The sequence below is a fragment of the Vitis riparia genome, chromosome 17 (assembly GCF_004353265.1).
Source record: "Vitis riparia cultivar Riparia Gloire de Montpellier isolate 1030 chromosome 17, EGFV_Vit.rip_1.0, whole genome shotgun sequence".
Taxonomy (NCBI): Eukaryota; Viridiplantae; Streptophyta; class Magnoliopsida; order Vitales; family Vitaceae; genus Vitis; species Vitis riparia.
Window position 1 is genome coordinate 12,318,289 of NC_048447.1, and position 18,957 is coordinate 12,337,245.

Consider the following 18,957-nt stretch of genomic DNA (forward strand, 5'->3'; position numbering starts at 1 on the left):
TGCTCAAATTGGAGCCACTGCAGGACCACAAAAAATATCAGCTCAATTAAGCAACAGTATCATCATGAATCCCAAATCTTGTCCAATCAGCTGAGGCCTTTAATGCACTTGCCCTTAAGAAAAGAATATGGTGAAACAACTTTTTGCAGCAATGTCAATGGCTATGGAAAAATAAAGGAAGATGCTTAAAATAAGAGAAATAACATGGGTCTGTCATTGATTTGTTTTCTTTTGCGACACTTTTAGAAAACATGGAGGATGGGCAGGTGGGCACCCTTTTCATAATCTAACACGTTCACTGAACACATCCTCATTATTTGTGTTTTTCTTTCTGAGTTCTGAAAGATGCTTGTTTCAGCTTTAGCAGGTTGGTTCATGCATTTCCTGTCCTGGGTCCATATTTCAGATGGATGGAAAACATATTTAGCATTCTCAAATCAAGCCTGTGTTCAGTCATGAGCAATGGGGATATATATGCCTTGCTATGTAAATAGCAGACCTGGTGGGACAGGATCGATTCTTCTCGGCCCCTCAAACTCAATCAAGATATCATGCTTGAGCCATGCAGCATCTGGTGTTAGATTTCTTTATTTTCCATTATCACCCAAGACACAAAAACAGGATATATGTATATCAATCATTCAAAACATTCCTTTGATCTTTGATCTCTAGATAGGGAATGAACGAACCTGAGTCCATTTTTGCTTTTCGTTTTGAATAAGGTATGGATCTTCTAAGGCTATGGAGGGCACCACTTCTTACTGAATTCTCTCTGACGATGGGAGCTGGAGAGAAACAGGTCTATTCTTATTTCAAATGATGTGATTAAATGAACAGACACTTCGCCTTTGGACTTATACCCTCCTGCCTTAGGGACCATACCCTTTGGCTATTGGGTCTCACGAGTCTTAAGTCCATCATCTAAGGCCCGTAATGGCGTTGGGCTCTACACATAGGTGGCCCATACTCTCGATCAAATAGAAATCGTATATATATGGATAGCTAAATCCTGAATAATGGTTAATATAATGCAGGTCCATATTTATTCTATCATCTGGTTCTATAACAAGAATTTTACATTGAAGACTAAAACCTAAGAGTTTTAACTTGCATAAGAGAAAAACATGGCTGAACAATAAATCCTACCTTCTGTGTGACATAACATTAGGTGCGAAACAAGGAGTATGGACCGGTTAAACTACTCTCTACACTTCAATAGATGATCCCCTACTTCAGTTCTTTCTAGTTGAGCTTTGGTCCACAGCCAATCCTTTCCCTTTTGCCGTCCTTTTCTCTTCAAAGGCATGGAGGTTAAGGATGTGCTTTTTGCCTTTGAGGTGCTGATTGAATGCATACTCATCCATGCACCAAAGTTTACACAGTTCGCAGTACAGTTTTACCTGATTTGTTTTCCTTTGGCCTTCTTTCCCACCTAGTTCCAGCTCTTGTACGTTGTCTTGATGCTTTTTACCTTTGAAATGCTGTTCGAGTGAATATTTGTTAATGCACCAAATTTTGCACAAGTCACACCATTTTCTGGTATTTGCATCCTCTTCTCTAATGTTTCTACCAGATTTCAAGTCAAGTGTGTCCTTGTGCTTCTGACCTATCAGATGCTGCTTGAGATGAAAAGAGCTTGGGCATGCCACTTGGCAGACCTTGCAAAATAAGTCTTCTTTCCTGTTTCCAAGTGTGTGACTACTATAAAGCAGTTGCAGCTGCTGAGGTGGAAGGCACTGAGAGCTCCTAGTCGGTGTTTTTCGCTTTGTTCCTGATAAGCTTGGCCCTGAACTTGGGCTTGAAGATGGCACCTGTTATGAGCAAATGGTGTACCACAAGATTAAAGAACTGAGATAAAGAAGCCTGTCCTGGTAATGATTCAGTAACACAGAATTCTATACAATAAAACATACAAGTAGAAGGAAGATCACATCAGAAAAACACTGGACACTCAAAATTAATAATACAAACATATGGAAGCTTTATAGGTACTTGGATAGCAAGAGTTTGACGTGTTGGTAATCTTAATTATCAAAAGATAATGTATGCTCATGGACACTATGACCATGGTTAATTGCCTGCAGGAGCTTATGGGGCTGCATTACTAAATTTCTATACCTTTGTGCTGCTTGTGAAAATTAGCAGCTCAAACAACACCAACCTCCATCTGGATTTAGTACAAAAGCAAGCTCACCTCCTATCTAATTCATGTAGCAAGTGCATGCAAGTACCGCTTTGTCCTTCAACAACACAATAGTAAATATGGGCGTGTCTTGACATCCCATTGACATGGAATGGCTCTATTACCTTTTAAGTGGGCATTTGAAGTTACAAATCAATCATCAAGAATATACCATTGAAGAATATGAGTGCCCTCACTGTACATGATCTCACTGAATCATGGCTAGGATTCCATGAAATGATAGTTTACCCTTTTATCATAATGTTTTTAGTTATATTTGACATTCATGTAACAACCCCATTCATGATCATGGATTTGCACTTGAAAAACAAAATGACACAAAACAAATTGTCTTCTAGAATGGTCTTAAGGAGGAGAAACAAGTGCAGGTCAACATGGAACCTTCAGGGAGGTTAGTAATATTATTTGATAAACTGCAGGGGAGACAGGTGCAATTTTTGGAAACTTGAGACACATGTTTTTATCTTTTCAAAACCATAATTTGTTTTTTAAAAGGCTGCAGAAAATCATAATTAAAAACTGACCCATTTGGAAATTTTCATTTTACAAGCACATGTTGTGCTCCAATTCTGCCAGCAAAACCAAGATGTAAATTAGGTGAGAAGCAGAACTCTACAGTTATCACTAATCCAAAATTCTATGAAGTAATGGTTATGGCTAAGAAAATGACACCTCCACTTTCATTTATCATAAAGATAATTCCTTATAGTTAAGAAAGCATACAAAACTAGAACTAAATACGCTTTTGCAGTTATCGATAATAACACATAATCAAGGGTGAAACAGCTTCATGGAAAAAGTTGAATGAACCCTCACCTGGGAAGAGAAAGGGTCTTCCCTAGATTCACCACCATATAGTTGCGACAACATCATCTCTACCTTCTTTCGGTATGCAGACTCTCTCTTCATTGCAAGCTCTAATGGCATAACATCCCCCCTCCTCCCATCATCCATTCTTTTTTTCAGTTACTTCTTCTGAGATCCTTTCAACTGCAAACTATATATTAAACATAATCAAAGCACAAAATAACCTTAAAGTTGATGCTAAAGAAAAAAAGTCTCACGAACATGTTAACCATGGAGACAAGGCACTATGATTTTTATAAGAATAGTCCCAATACTTGCAACAAGAATATTTGGAATTCTGAAAAACAGAAGAAAACAAAACAAAAAATAACAATTGAAAATTTCATTGCACTAACGAAAAGAGGCTAGGAAGAATTTCTAGTTCGAAATACTAATGCTCTTGATTATAAAAGTTGGCTTTCATGTTAAAAACTAAAATTATCTGAACACGGTAAATGAATCTCTACAACCATAATTGATTTAAATGGATAAAACCCAAAACAGAGGAGATAAGATATTCATCCCTCTAATGAATAATACAGTGTGTAAGCATATGGTGTTCTCAGAAGAAAATGATGCATGCCATATTTTCAATTATTTCTCAAACACTCTTTAAAAAACACTTCAAATTTGTTCCAAAAAATAAGTCGTTTTCAGAACAAATTCTCAAAAACTGTTTTCAATCAAAAAATAGTAAAAAATGTTTTGTAAGTTGGGAAACTATTTTCTATTTAAAAACAGAAAAACTATTTTTAACAATGATTTCTAAAGAAAATCTTCATCTTTAGAAGTAGAGTACGGGAAGGCACTAACTTCATTGCAAAGCATACCCTCTGTGTGGAGGACTAGGTCCACTTTGAGATTATGACCACAAAGATTGTAGTTGAGATTGTTCCTCTTTTCAAGTTTACTCAATCAAATGACAACAAGAATCAATATTTGATTGAATTATCACAGTTTCCAAATAACAAATAGACATTAGTAAAGCTATTTGGCATCCTATCTCAAGGATGATTTTTGTTTTTTTTTTTTTTAGAATTTTTTTGATCGGTAATCCTACCTCAAGGATGAATTACAATCATTTTCTAATCAGAATAATTAACTAGGAAGCTGAGAGGATTGGAACTGTGTCTTGCAATGTCCATAGTGCACATAAGCCCTAAAAATAAATTGTATAGAAGATCTATAAACCAAACACATCACAGCAATTATCTGATATAGTAGATGTATAAACTAATCAGTCAATATAGGAAAGCTCAGATTCATGGACAAAGGAAAGGTGTGAAGTCTTGAAGCAAAATTGTCATGCTTTCAGTGAAGATGAAAAATATACATAAACAATAAAATATTCTAGAAAAAAACATAAACAAATCATATTTTCTAGGGAAAACAAATTCCAGGAAATTAGAGGAAAGCAAAAGGAAATTGCCTACCAAAAACAAAAATTCAAAAACAACCCAGTAAAAACATCTGATCCAGAACATAATAAAGATACATGCTCCTTTTCTGGGAAATTTCTGAGAAATGAAGGAAAAGAGCAAGGCAAATTTGAACAAAACTTATGGGTTCAACCATTTTAGTTCATTTTCCCCCTTCCGGCTGTAAAAAAACAAAAACCTAACCAAACCCAAATCCACCACCATACATTTTGGCTAGGCCACTGCAGAACACTCCAAAACTTGACCAAGATGCTATAAAAATTCAACAAATTCAACAATTTTCAACAGCTGTAACACAGCAACAGTATAACTCCACAAATTCAACAATTTTCATATAATCAAACCCATTTATCCACTTATTTTTTATGAAAATGATGTCTATAAAAATACTAAACAGCTCCCAAAACTGAAACGAAAAATATGATTATTCATACAGAGGCTCTGATGCTTATAATAAAGCTCACTTTCCCAAGAAAACAAAGTCATAGAAAAAATGATAGAAGAAAAAAGGGGGGGAATCTTGGAAAGTTACACAGTGATGAAGAAACTAGAATGCCATGAAGTTCTGCTGTGCTGCTCTCTCACCTTGAGGGTCTGAAGGTGTGAGCAATGGATAAATGGGAAATGGCAGTTGGGACGAAGGTGTTTTTGGTGAATAGAATGGGACTTCAGGGGCATTATTGTCATTTCGATTGGCCCATACTTCTTTCCGGGTTCCGGCAACCATGGCGCGGGAGCTGTGATTCGGTACGTCCCAACTCCCAACCACTGGAATGGCTTTTTTATTTTTTTTATTTTAAATAATTATTCATATTTATTTGGTGTGATATTCTGGAAGGTTCAGTGTTGGCTTCTTCTCTTTGGTCCTTGTTCCTTGTACGACTGGCAACTAGGGCACACATCCACAGGACCACATCCGTTTCTTTTAAAGTCGGTCAAGCCATTATATATTGCAGAGCAATTATATGAGGAAATGTCTCATTCAAATTACTTCACAAAATTAAAGAATATAAATGTATCTGCAATCCCCTTGAATATTGCAGAAAATGCTCAAGCTTATGACACAAGCTTGAACAATTGAAGAGTAAAAGGGAAGCAAATAATAATTGCAGGTATTGAATAAAAAGCATCTACAAAAAAACGTTTTTGTGACTGGTAATTGGTTACAATTACTTGAAGATAGGTTAAGCAGGGGTTGTCTTGACTCTTGGGTGGGTGTGGGTGAAACCCCACACACTACATTTGGTTTGGCTTTAATTCCTCAGATTGGAACCATTGTTGGACCACCAAAATTGTGGGTCCACCAATATTCTTGGTATCCCCACAACTGCTGCATTTAAGTTGAAGGCAGTTCAGAAAGGGCCAATTTTGGTTAGACCGTGCCACAGCCAACAGTCTGACAGATCCTGATCTCAATCCAGAAAAAGGAGGAATGAAAGTGAAAGAAAGTTACAACCTTGTGTTTGACAGAAGCACGCATGGGCGACCTTTGCCAAACCCCAGCAAACTCTTCAACAAAGCATCAGGTAGCTTAAAATTAAAGGTCCTTGGATTCAAACGGTTCTCTAACACCCAGAAAAACTTGTAAAAATCTAACAGAATTGGACAGAGTTTGTGATCAAAATTGAGTAAATTCTTCTTCATAACAACAAATGATGAATGCGTATGTACAAGAAGAATCAAAGCAAGGAAATCTTTACAGATATATTAGACGTGTACGTAAAACCATATGAAAATCAAGGAACCATGAACACCTTCTCAAGTCTCCAATCCAGACATTTCAGAACTAGGAGGAGAGGACCCATAACTGAAATCCTGTTGGGTGCTCAAAATCGTGATCAGCATAGCTAGCACCTCCTTCATATTAGGCCTTGCCTGTGGTGACTCCGCTGTGCATTTTATCCCAATTCGAAGCAGCTCACGCATCTCCTCCGCCCCCTCAGCCAGCCCAGATCCCAACATCACGACCGGTATCACTGCTCTACTCAGCCCTTGCCTCCCATTTCCCATGACCCGTCTCGCCCACTCCACCAAGCACTCTTCCCCCCCATCCAGGGCATGTCTCCCAGTAGCTAGCTCCATTGACAGCACCCCAAAACTGTACACATCGCCTTTTGTAGTGGCTTGCCCTGTCTGTCCATATTCAGGTGCAACATAACCAACTGTCCCGGCCACCATCGTCGAGACATGGCTATTCCCATCATCAACAACTCTAGCTAGACCGAAATCAGTGACCCGGGCCTTCCCATTCCTGTCTAGCAAAACATTGCTGGCCTTGACATCCCGATGAACAATAGCAGTGAAGCACTCATGGTGCAGAAAGACTAGTGCCCGTGCCACATCAATTGCTACATCAAGACGCCGCCTCCATGTTAGTCTCATCCGATCTGAAATCAGATCGTCCAAGCTCCCTCCTTCCATGTACTCATATACCAGCAATTTTTCTGATCCATTAAGGCACCACCCATAGAGTGTCACAAGGTTGGGATGAGGCCAACCAAGGCCATTTCCACTTAGGACCTCCATTTCAGCCCGGAACTCCTTTTCCCCTTCAATGCCATCCCTTTGTAGCTTCTTCACAGCTACTTCCCTTCCATCAGGCAGAACCCCTCTGTACACTGTGCCAAATCCACCTTTCCCAATAATTCTACTGTCCGAAAAGTTACATGTGGCCATCAAAATATCAGCATATGTGAACGCTGTTTTGTCCAGACGGATGACCTTCACAGCACCTGACAACCATGGTGATGAAACTTCGGAACTTGATGCAAAATCGTGTCTATACTTGGAATCATCTAATAGATATCCTGATGAATCAACTGGGTTTTTCAAAAGAACGCAGACTAGAAGTGACACAAGTCCACACATGATGAAAGCCACTGTTAGAGTTAAAAACACAAAAACTGAAGTAAATTTTTGTTTTGGCTTCCCATCCGATTTCGCAGTGGGCGGAGGGTGATTTGAGGGGTTGCCAATGAAGGGTGGAAGTACCAATAGTGGGTCACCAAGGAAGGACTCTTTCTCAAAAGTTGCCAATTGCCCAGTTGATGGGATTACACCTGAGATCAATGGATTGTATGATATGTTGAACTTGTTCAACTCACTCAAGTTGTTGAGGCTGGTTGGAAATGTACCAGAGAAGTTATTGGATGACAAATCCAGATTTTGTAAGCACCCAAGATTGCCGATTTCCATGGGAATTTCACCTGAAAAATTGTTCTCAGACAAGTTTAGGACTACAACTGGCAATTGCCCTATCTCAGGAGGAAGTTTTCCATAGAACTTATTGGCAGCCATCTGGATGAGACTAAAGTTCTGCATATTCCTTATTTCTGGAGGGACCTCACCTGAAAACTGATTCCCACTGATCTGAACGTAGCCCGAAATTTGAAGTGTCCGCACCTTAGAACCAGTAAGGCACATTGGGAAAAGGCCATGCCCTTTAAGCAAATTATCCCATAAGCTTCTACAGCTCCTTCTTGTGAGGAGTGTATACGCAAAACTGAATGGAGGATAATTTGCTGGAATCCACCTCATCATCACTTGGCACTCACCTGAACCAGCAGGGATTCCCCTGTTTTTTCTATTCATTTCAAAGGTTGGGAATGGATTTCTCCCAATAGTTGTCAACTCCGGAGGAATTTTCCCAGAAAATTGGTTGTTGGCCAGGTTTAACCACAATAAACTAGTGCAATTTCCTATCTCAGGAGGAATTTCCCCAGAAAACCTATTGTTTGCCAGCATTAACCACAAGAGAGAGTTCAACTTTCCGATAGTACTGGGTATTGAACCGTTTAGGCTATTGAAGGAGAGATCCAGGGCTTGTAGGCGCCGGATGTTTCCAAATTCTGGTGGTATACTTCCAGAAAACTGATTGTGGGCGAGAATCAAGAACTCCAAACTCGGCATTTCTGAGAGCTCAACCGGTAATGGACCTGAGAAATTGTTGAAGCTCAAGTCCAATCGGGAAATATTGGATAACTTGAGAATTCCAGATGAATATATACCCCCAGTGTATGAATTAGTATGCAATACAAGAAACTTGACCTGCTTGAATTTCCCAAAAATTTCCTGAATCTCTCCCCCAAAATTGTTCTTGCTCAGATCCAAAAATGCCAAGCTACTCAAATTCAGTAGGGACTCTGGAACCTGCCTTGAAAAATTGTTGTTCCCCAAGAACAAACCCTCAAGACTCGAAAGTGATCCCAGTTCTGGGGGAATTGGCCCTGTGAAATGGTTTCCCCACAGATTTAAAATGCGCAGGCTTGTGCAATTGGCAATCTCTCCTGGAACCTCTCCCCCGAAACTGTTCTTCGACAATTCCAGCAGGCCCAGTGCACAAACCCCACCAAAAATGGAGGGTGAAACCACCCCACCAAAACTGTTTTCCGACGCCGAAAACTGCTGAAGCCTTGCGAACCCCTGCCATATCTCCCCACTGAAATTGTTGGAGCTCAAATCCAGATACTTCAAACTCTTGCACTCGTCGAAGCAATTGTCGATGCTCCCAGTGAAATTATTCTCAGAAATGTTTGCAAGAACCAATCTGTCACAAACTGCTGGAAAAGTCAACTGAATTTCGCCACCAATCCTATTGATAGACAGATCAAGAACCTCCAAACTCTTCAACCCCGTCAAGTTCAGTTCATCATTAATGATATTGTGCGACAGGTTGAGATATGCAAGGCTTTCACACCGCCTCAGGTCCGCCGGAATCCGGCCACCCAGAGTGTTTTTCGACAAATCAAGATGAGAAAGCTTTGTCAATGCGGAGAAGTTGTGGAAAATTTCACCTGAAATACTATTATCTGAAAGGTTGACACTGATCACCCTCTCATCATTGCTGCACAAAATTCCAGGCCAATCACATGGATTCCAACTACTTAAATTCCACTCCTGGTATCGCCCTCGATTCACTTGATTGTTATCCTCTAGAAATTTTTTCAGACTCAGCAGAACTTCTCTGTCAGTGTCCAGAGAATCTCCAGCCACAATTCTGCCTGAAACACAAGTCTAACAACAATCATCCTCTCGTAATGCTCAAAACTCATATTTTCATAATAATTCTGTCAAGAAACACGACACAAACTCAAAATTAAATCATCACCTGTGATCAAGAATAGGGAAATCATTAACCCGACAACCCGGATATCAGTTTCCTCGTCCCGCATGATCAGCTTCTTCTTCTTCTTTGCAAATTTACAAGAATCATGAAATTAAAACATGATCAAAGTGCAGAAATTGGAGGTATATTCAAATGTGGTTGGAGCACTGTTGCTTGCAGATGGACCAAAAACCAAGCTTGGAAATCTATATTGTCTTTTGTTAAAATTTGTGTTGTTTTTTAATGGTGGGAGTAAACCGACTAAATTAGAAATAATGGGCTGTTTAGGGCTCATTTTTCCTTTTGATGAATATAGTATTGTAGTTTGGTCCACGGCAAATGCAAAAGTGGGACGAAGAAGGGGAGAGAGGGGGCGGTCGAGCCGCCCATGTTGACCGGTTCAAGAATAGCGGCTTGGGTTTTGACTCTAAGAACAAGAAGGCACAAGGCAATTGAGTTTATGCTTTCACGTCAAGCTCATTTTGGGCTCTTCTAGAATCTAGACTTATATTTGCCAGTCATTTCAATTGTCCAAAAAACAAAAAAAAAAAAAAAAATCAGTTTCAGTCCGTTGTTTCTTGGTGGTTGGGTACATTGACCTTAGGAAATTATCATATAGAATGCAACCTCCGGTCCAGTCTCCCACCCCGAGGCTCAAGTCGACATGGATACAAGTAGAAAAGCTTGATTGAGAAAATATAAACCCAAAAAAATGTCTAGGTAAGATATGAACAACTTGTTTTCATTCATGGATGTGATATTTCATTAGAAAATAAATTTTAAAAAATAAAAATAGAAAAATACCTGATGAGAAGATAATTGTCTATCTGATTCCTAATCCTAAGTTCAAGAAACCTTGGACCCTGGAATAATAAATGCTCAATCATCGGATTCGAAATAGATCAAATCTCCATTCCCAACATGGATTCTCGTTCTGCCCATGTTCTTAATTTTTATTTTTAAAGTGTTTGAGAATTTCAAGGTTGCTTGTGAAAGAACCAATGACATGGAAACATTCTTTCACTTTGGGATTTTAAAATGAAAAAAAAAAAATGTAAATTCCCAAGCCGCCCCATGACATGGCATAGGATCAGGTTCCCTTTCTTTATTGGAACGTACACAACTCCAATTGCACTTTTTGAAAATTATTACCAACTTCACGTGCACACATTTTTTCATTTTTGACATGGTGCCCTTTATTATCCGCATTCATTCTCCTTTTTCTTTTCCAATATATTAAAATAAAATTATTTGAAGCTCTTATTTGATATCCTTATCATATTCAATGGATGAGAAACTAACTACACATATTACTTGTATTATTATTTAGAAAAAAATATTTATTAAATAATGGATTATTCAAATGATGACAATTAAGTATCATAAAAAATTTAATCTATTCTTAAAAATAAATCAAGAATTAATGTCAAAACGAAATATCATAAGTTTCATCTACATAATCCTCTTCTCAAAGAAGAAATTATCGAGTAACTGATAATGAATTACTTAAATAATGATGGTCGACAATAATTTCGAATGAACAATGTCTTACCCAAAATTTACTATTTTTATTTATTTATTTTTCTTTATTTTTTTGAAAACTTTTTACTTTTTTCTTTAGCTATAAAAGGTCAAACTCAAATTATTCCTTCTAATTATTCTTTAAATTAATAAAAACTTAATCATACTTCAATAGGCTTAAAATAAAATAAAAAAAATGGTAAGAACGTTCATTCTATATCAGATATGATTTTTATTGTTTAAAATTTAATATTTATAATTATCTTTTTAATTTAACTATTTAAATTATTTTTTCCAAAAATCTATGTGATAATCTTTCCTATTCGAAAAAAAAATTAAATTTTGAAATAACAATTCTTGATTGGCCGGAGGGTCAAATACTTTGAATTGAAAGTTGAAACCCAAAACACCGACAAAAATGGAAAATACAAGAAGTTATATGGGAATGGGTAGTTGTTCCGTACAACAAGGTAAAGGCGTAATTCAACCAATTTTAAAGAGTGGGGCCTGCCGGCCTTGGATTTTGGGTACAAGATGCCACGTGTCTACATAAAGTAAAAAGAATTAAAAGAGAGTCCAAGATGCCAATCAAAGGAGCCTTGGCCATTTTGGTCAACACCTCATTTTAAAATCATTACAAAAGCTCTTTATTCTTTGTCTGTGGGTGTAATGTCATGCATTTCTATTTTTATTATCTATTGTTGATTTGTTAATAATAAAAGTGTTGCCAAGGAAATTCTAACCTAAGTTTTTCTGTACATTGAAAATAGAAACATTTACTTTACAAACATTTTGTTCTTTTTTTCTCATTAAATTCCCATTATACTTTTATTTGAATTTTTATTAAATTTATGGTTACATTATTATCTTGAGAGATAAATAAAAAGATTAATTTCACCCATTCCTTATCTTGTTAAAAAAATGTATTTAATGAAATTTCAAATAATTGAAGATGAAGAGTTTTTTTTAGAGTGATTTTAAAAAGTGTTTTTTTTTATCACCTTTAATATTTAAAATTTTTTAATTTATAAGTGTTATAAAAATTAAAAATATTTCTTAAAATCAATATTAAATACACTCTAAATATATTTAGTGGATGTTTGGTAAACTAATTTAATAATTTAAAGTAACTTAATAACTTCATTTAAGTCGTTAAGTAAATTAAGTATGTTTGATAAAATAACTTAATGATATGATTTAAAGTTAAAAACAACAAGTAATAAAAAATAAAAACTTATTTTTAAGTCCACATCTTCATTTTACTTTTTTATCCTCATTTATCCTAATTACTTTCATGATCTCTTTTACCATTTTCCAAGGAACAAGAGTTACATCTCTTTTCCATTTCCATTCAAGAGTTCTTATGTATTTCCACGCCCTTTTGAGACCTCAAAAAATGGACAAATTCATTTCGAGACAAAATTTGTAACTTGCTATTCTCTTACCTAGCAGATTGAAAAGATGATTCATTCGGATCGACATGAGAGTCCAACTACATTGCATTGTCAGAATCCATGTTGTATATTTGAAAAAAAAAAGGTTGACATTCTTGCTTCTCTCATGGAATAATCCTCTTTCCGTTGAGTCCCCTTCACTACTTCACAATTTCTATTATTACTTGATTTCTTTTATCCTAATTATAATTTATGAGGATAAAGATGACTTATAATAAATTTTAAATTAATTTTATCAAACAACCGTAATATTTAAAGTAAGAATTAAATAATATATTTTAAATTAACAATTTAAAGATAATTTAACTTAAAATTAACTTAAATTATTAAGTAATAATATTAAGTTTTATCAAATAACCCGTTACCCATATCGTAAAAGGACGAATAAAATTAATGACTCAAAAGATATGAAAGATGGGAATATGATATGACTATGATATTTATAAATGTCAATTTCTAAGATCATTTAGATTTAGCATTAAACCACCCACACCCTCCACCCCAACTACCAAGAAGAAAAGTCCTTACGAATGTAACAAAAAAATAATCACAAATGTAAGCAAATAAAACAAGAATAATGCCCCCTGTCCCCCTCCCACAAAAAAAATCAACACAAAATTCAAGAAAAAGTGGTGTATGAGATTGAATAGTGTACGCATATTGTACTAGTGGACAATAACGGGTCAAAAGAAAGGGATGTTTTCCTCCACGGAGCCTTGTCCCTTTTCCTCTTTCATTAGTTTATTTTAAAAAATATTGCTAATGAAGGTGTCTAAACCTAAGGGCTTGTTTGGGAAGTGTATTCAGAAATAATTCTAAATAATAGTTTTTTAAAACTATTTTTAAAATGGGTTGATAATGTGAAATGCCTTTTTTTTTTAATCTATTTTTAAATGTGTTTATATGTATTATTTTGCCAACTAAAAAATGTTTTTCAAAATATATCATCTTTTGTTTTTAAGAAAACAAAACATATTTTGTTATTATTTTTTGGTTTTGAAAAACAAAAAACCATTTTAATAAACAATTATCATGACATAAAAAAATTTAATAAGTGTTATTATATAACAAACAGAAGAGATAAATTTTATTTTATTTTATTTATTTAGAAAATAAGATAGTTAAAGAACGAGAAAAAACTATTCGACATTATCGTTAACATTTTTTTTATCTAAAAAGAAGAAAAAGAAAAAGAAAAAGATATTTTTCTTTTTTTAAAGTTTTGGTTATTTTTAGACCAACATGTAGGACACGTGTAGCCAATCCTACACCCTTCTTAGCATTAATAAAATTAGAGTCAATTTTAGGGGTCTATTGTCAACCATTACACTAATCAAACTTGGTGGTCCTTTCACAAACTGACAATGACTTTACTAATTAAATATTAAACCTTTTTCAATTACACTAATTTAATCTAATTCTAAGAGTTCCAAATTCCAAGCAAAAGAGGGTTAAATATGTCATTAAATTTTATAAAAATAAAAAAGTTGCAAATAAGCACAAATTTGTGGGTCCAAAATTCAAATATGAAAGTCATTGGGACGTCAGATCAGTGAATTTATTTACAAGAATATATGTTCTTAGAAAATTACAGGCAAACTTAGTTCCTTCATGTCTAAGAATCTTTATCCGATTTGCTTTCAACTACTTATGATAAGATTAAGCAAAATATTCTTTAATTAATATTTTTTTAAATGGACAGTAGAATTGTCCTTAATTGTAATTATTTTATTTTTAGTGTCTTTTCATCGTGATAAGACTCTTCCTTTGTCTAGTTCGGTAGATAGTTATCCTAATATTAAATTATTAAAAATTCAAGTGATGTTTGATTCCTGAGAAAATATTAAAAAAAGGAAAAAATTATTAAAGAAAATATTTTTTTTTATATTTAGTTATATTATGAAAAAAAAATCAATTATAATTAAAATTAATTATAAACTTATGTTTTTTAAAATTTATTTAATATTTATATTTATGAGTGAAAATAAATAAAATGAATTTGAAGTACCAAATAAAAATAATTTATTAAGCTTTAATTTATTTTTTTATTTTTCTTCTACTTTTTTTTTTATATTTTCTTTTACTTAAATTTTTCAGGAACCTCTAAATGTTTTGATTTAGGTTTTATTTATTTGTTTTTAAAAATTAAATCTCATTTTCAAATATTATGTCCGTATAAAAAAATTTTAATTATATTTAAATTCTAAATAGCCATCTTAAATTGATTTATATTCGTAATTTAAAAAAATGCAGAAGTATTCAATTCTTTCTATGAAAAATACTCTTAAGAAGCGTGGTATGTATATTAAGTCTAAATTTTGCAAGTTTAACCATTTAGAAAAATTAAAAATTCAATATAGTATCAAAACTTGATTTTACGGGAGTGGTAATTCAACGTGGTATCAAATCTTGGTTATGGTCAACTTGCACCTGACAATTTGCATGTTTTCCATTTGGCATCTCTCTCCCTAATTTGTATATATAAGTATTATAATTGAATCATATATTGATTGATTGTTTCGTAATAAAAATTATTGAAAGTAAAGTCTAACTTTGCTACATGTTGTTGGTCCATAGCATCCTAAGCCCAAGGTTTCGAATTTTCTTATGTTGTATTTAATAGAGGACTCATGGGGCGTGACAGTTGGGCTAAAATTGACCCAACATAGAGCCAGAGAAATCATTAATTAAATTAATGTTGATGTGAAATTATGTCAACTTTTTCTAACATAAAGATGCCGCTAGACAATGCATTTAGTTCTTTGAATCATCACCCAAGAAACCCTATACTTAGTCAAACTTTAGTTAATATTGCTAACCACTAAGTTGCCCAAGAAAACTTATTGAGCTTTTGAAAATTGTACCCGATTCTCAAGAGCTTTTGAAAGTTGTACAAAATAATTTTTTAAAATTCGCTATATTAAAAATAATTTTGAAAGTATCATACTTTATAATTTCATGTAAGAAACAAGTTTAATGTAAAAAGATGAGTTAAGTATAAAAGTAAAAAAGGATAAAAGAAAAAGTCATATTTTTATATTTATTTTTTAAATAGTTATTTTAAAATAATATTTTTTTAAAAGAAAAATATAAATATTTAACGAAAAATTAAGTGAATATTTGATAAACGAACTTAATAATTTAAAGTGACTTAATAACTTAATTTAAGTTATGTTTAATAAAATAATTTAATGTTATGACTTAAAAACAACTTTGAATAATAGGTAAATTGATTAACTTTTTTTTTAAGTTCATATTTTTATTTTACCCTTTTACCCTTAATTGTTATACTTACCTCCATGATCTCCTTTGTAATTTCATAATCTTTTTTGTTATTTCACTACTTCCACTGTTACTTGATCTCCTTTGTCCTAATTAAAATTTAGAAGAATAAATATGTTAATTTGATGATTTGGAATAATTTTTAAGTTAATTTTATCAATCGACATTAATACTTAAAATAAGAATTAAGGAACAAATTTTTAATTAATAATTTAAATATAATTTAACTTAAAGTGAATTTAAATTATTAAATAATAAACATTAAATTTTACCAACCATCACTTCATAACAAAAATCAATTGTATTACATGTCTTCCTATGGTAAGTTTGTGCTGAAATAAATTATGGGTTTATCTGAAATAAGTTTAAATTTCAGCGATTTGTGTTGAAATAAATGGTTAATTTGGCATGAAATCTTGTAGGAACCTGACAATGAAACCAGCAGGAAAGATCAGATATGGATTCACGTGCGCAGGATTAAGACCCACAATCAAGGGGTTCCCCGATCTATTGGTCAAAAAATCCAACTCACTTGATTTTTGGGTCAGCAGGTTCATGTTCATGCACAACTCAAACTCATCCATAAAACGTATATGAAACCTTAGAATAACAAAGATGGTGTTGGACCATGTCCATTCTTTTCACGTGTGCCAATTTTCAAGGGTTTTGGGGTCGAACCCTTTTGTGAAATTCAGTGGAGATCTAGATGTCCACACCACCATGACTTTTCAATGAAAATCTCAGCAAAATGAAAAATAAAAAAATAAAAAAATAAAAAAAAATTGTCCATTGAATTGGTAATCTAACATGCGCATAGACCCACAGACAAAAAGTTTGAATTCAATGGACACAAACATATTTGTCAAAGGGACAGCCACGTTTTAGAGCAATGGACAGACCACAATTTTCAGCCCAAATATAAATAAATATGACCACAAAAAAAAAAAACGTGACCGAGGTGAGAAATATTAAATTTTGTCCCCATGTGCATACGGATGGAATGAAAAATGTGGTTCTAATGAAGACGAGACAATGTGGGGTGGAAGCCTGCTAACCATGGAAATTTTGGTTCTGAATGCAGTGTCTTTTTCTTGGAAATGGATGAACCAGCCCTTGATAGGGCTTTTGACCGCATACCCATTTGGAAAAATGCTTCCATTTCATGATATTACTCATGTACTAAACTACAAGGGGGTTGTCCTTTTAAAATGGAGAGCCAGACCAGGAATAGGTTGTGCAGAAGAAAACCCCAGAACTGAATCCTATTCTAAGAAGATAAATTAGATTTGCCTTCAATTTTATCCTGCTTTTCTGTTTTCTGGGTTTCATATGTGAGACAATGAGCGATGATTAATATCGATAACCTCCAAGGATAGAGTGGGTGTAGAGGAAAATTCCCAGATACAAGTAACAAGCCCATGTGGTATGCAGTTTGGTTGGAAGGGAGTGGGGTGGCAGCAATGGCGCAGTGCTGGTGGTGCATGGGCTACATTGAATCAAGTCTATGAGGAGCGGCCCCATTGGATTGGGGTTATTGTCTATGTTAAAAAGGGTGTTGTCTGTTGTAGTGAGGCTGAAGCATGGTACATGTTAAGATAGGTTGGAAACAAAGGAGCTGGTGAAATGGACCAGGGGAGACCAGATTAGAAAAGGATCAGAATGTGTGAGAAAGGGAGGGGCTGATTTCCTCTTGCCCAAGCAGTGCTCCTGAGCTCAATGGACACCTAGCGAATGCAACTTAACCCCATGGTCAAGCATGCGTCCCAAGCCCAGCCTACCAAATTGATTCTCAAGAATTCAACACATTATGGTGAGTTTCTGAGTCCCCGGATGGACAGTTTGGATAAGAGACCGCCTGAGAAAAGGCCCACCAAAAAGTCAGACAAACTGCTGCCATAGAATGGGCCATCATGGTCGTTCTTGCTTTAAGAGAGGACTAGCAAGCAGCTTCCATTAGCTCTTGGGCTTTTCGCATTTCCCTGGGTTCTTTACAGTAAATTCATCCTTTGCCTACAATACATTGGAAGCTATCTGATAGATGACTTCCCATGTACACCGTGCAACATTGATAAAATGACCACTTGTACACCAAAAGAACTTCCCATGTGAAGTGCACAAAAAAAAAATCTGTCACAGGGTTCACAAATAAATAAAATGCTCCTCAAACAACTCCAACAACATTCTTGTGTCCATAACGCCATTGGTGAACCCATTGAGAAGAGGAAACTCTAGGAAAAACCTTGAATCAAACAGCTTTACCACCGGCCGCAGAATTTAATTTCAGGCTTGCAATCAAAAGTTGAATTTAAGAAATGTGAATTTAGAAATAAAATAGTTCCCTCAAGCTTATAGACAACTTGCAAGTGATCCATGTTATAAATCTAATCCAACGAGATCACACAAACAGGAAGGAGACTAATTAATGGTGACAAATTGCCATTAATTGACAATTTAATGGCTGTAACCATACTTGTTGACTTGTAAAACCTTTTGTGTATCATTTTTTTTTTGTGCATTGTAATTTTTTTATTTTTTATATAGTAAAAAATAAATAGCAAAAAACAAGATTCTCTAGGTATATTGTTAACTTGTAAAGCCTATAGAGTTGGTGTATTGCTTGGAAGTCTGACATTTGCTTCTCTGGATTCTAACAATTTAATGAAGATGATTCAACCATGGTTATCTATTGGGTCTCGGAAAAAGCAAGACCTTAGAAATGGTACACTTATGAGCACAAAATTTCAATATATCTACAAAGTTGGGTTATCATTTTAGATGGATCCCTTACCTAGATAATTAAACTATAGATAAGCTAACTAAGCAAGTTGCTTCCTTGTAAGACACCGTTGTGGGGAGTTTCCCTAAACTATAGAAATAAATGTTCAGTTTCATTCCCTAAACCTTCCTTGTTTTTACAGCAAACCTTGGGGCAGGCGGCATGGACTGTTTGGGTGTAAGCCTCTAGCTCAAGTGCCTTGAGGCACGAGTCTGTCACATCTTTTGAGAGGAAGATATAACCAGTGCTCATGCATATATTACATCATCCATGATTTGAGATAATAGTTTATTGTTCTTGATTCTTAACTTGTGAGGACAAAGCTCTCTTGA

General features: G+C 34.8%; 2 protein-coding genes across 5 annotated transcripts; both read right to left on the bottom strand.

Moving 5' to 3' along the window:
- Positions 1-1,007: 1,007 nt before the first annotated feature.
- LOC117904453 (zinc finger RNA-binding protein-like) lies at positions 1,008-5,249 on the bottom strand. 4 transcript variants are annotated; one of them, XM_034817056.1, is made up of 3 exons: positions 5,074-5,249; positions 3,020-3,193; positions 1,008-1,811 (listed from the first exon to the last, which is right to left on the bottom strand). In XM_034817056.1, exons 2-3 carry the CDS (start codon positions 3,155-3,157, stop codon positions 1,233-1,235), a joined length of 717 nt encoding a protein of 238 aa, XP_034672947.1. In that variant the 5' UTR covers positions 3,158-3,193; positions 5,074-5,249; the 3' UTR covers positions 1,008-1,232. The 4 variants fall into 4 exon arrangements, with proteins under 4 accessions (XP_034672947.1, XP_034672946.1, XP_034672944.1 ...); XM_034817055.1 differs by having other exon boundaries at positions 3,020-3,200; XM_034817053.1 differs by having other exon boundaries at positions 3,020-3,200; positions 5,021-5,249.
- An 832-nt stretch (positions 5,250-6,081) lies between these two features.
- Positions 6,082-9,986, bottom strand: LOC117905092 (probable LRR receptor-like serine/threonine-protein kinase At1g74360). The gene is made up of 2 exons (XM_034817992.1): positions 9,596-9,986; positions 6,082-9,488 (listed from the first exon to the last, which is right to left on the bottom strand). Exons 1-2 carry the CDS (start codon positions 9,657-9,659, stop codon positions 6,247-6,249), a joined length of 3,306 nt encoding a protein of 1,101 aa, XP_034673883.1. The 5' UTR covers positions 9,660-9,986; the 3' UTR covers positions 6,082-6,246.
- Positions 9,987-18,957: the final 8,971 nt, after the last annotated feature.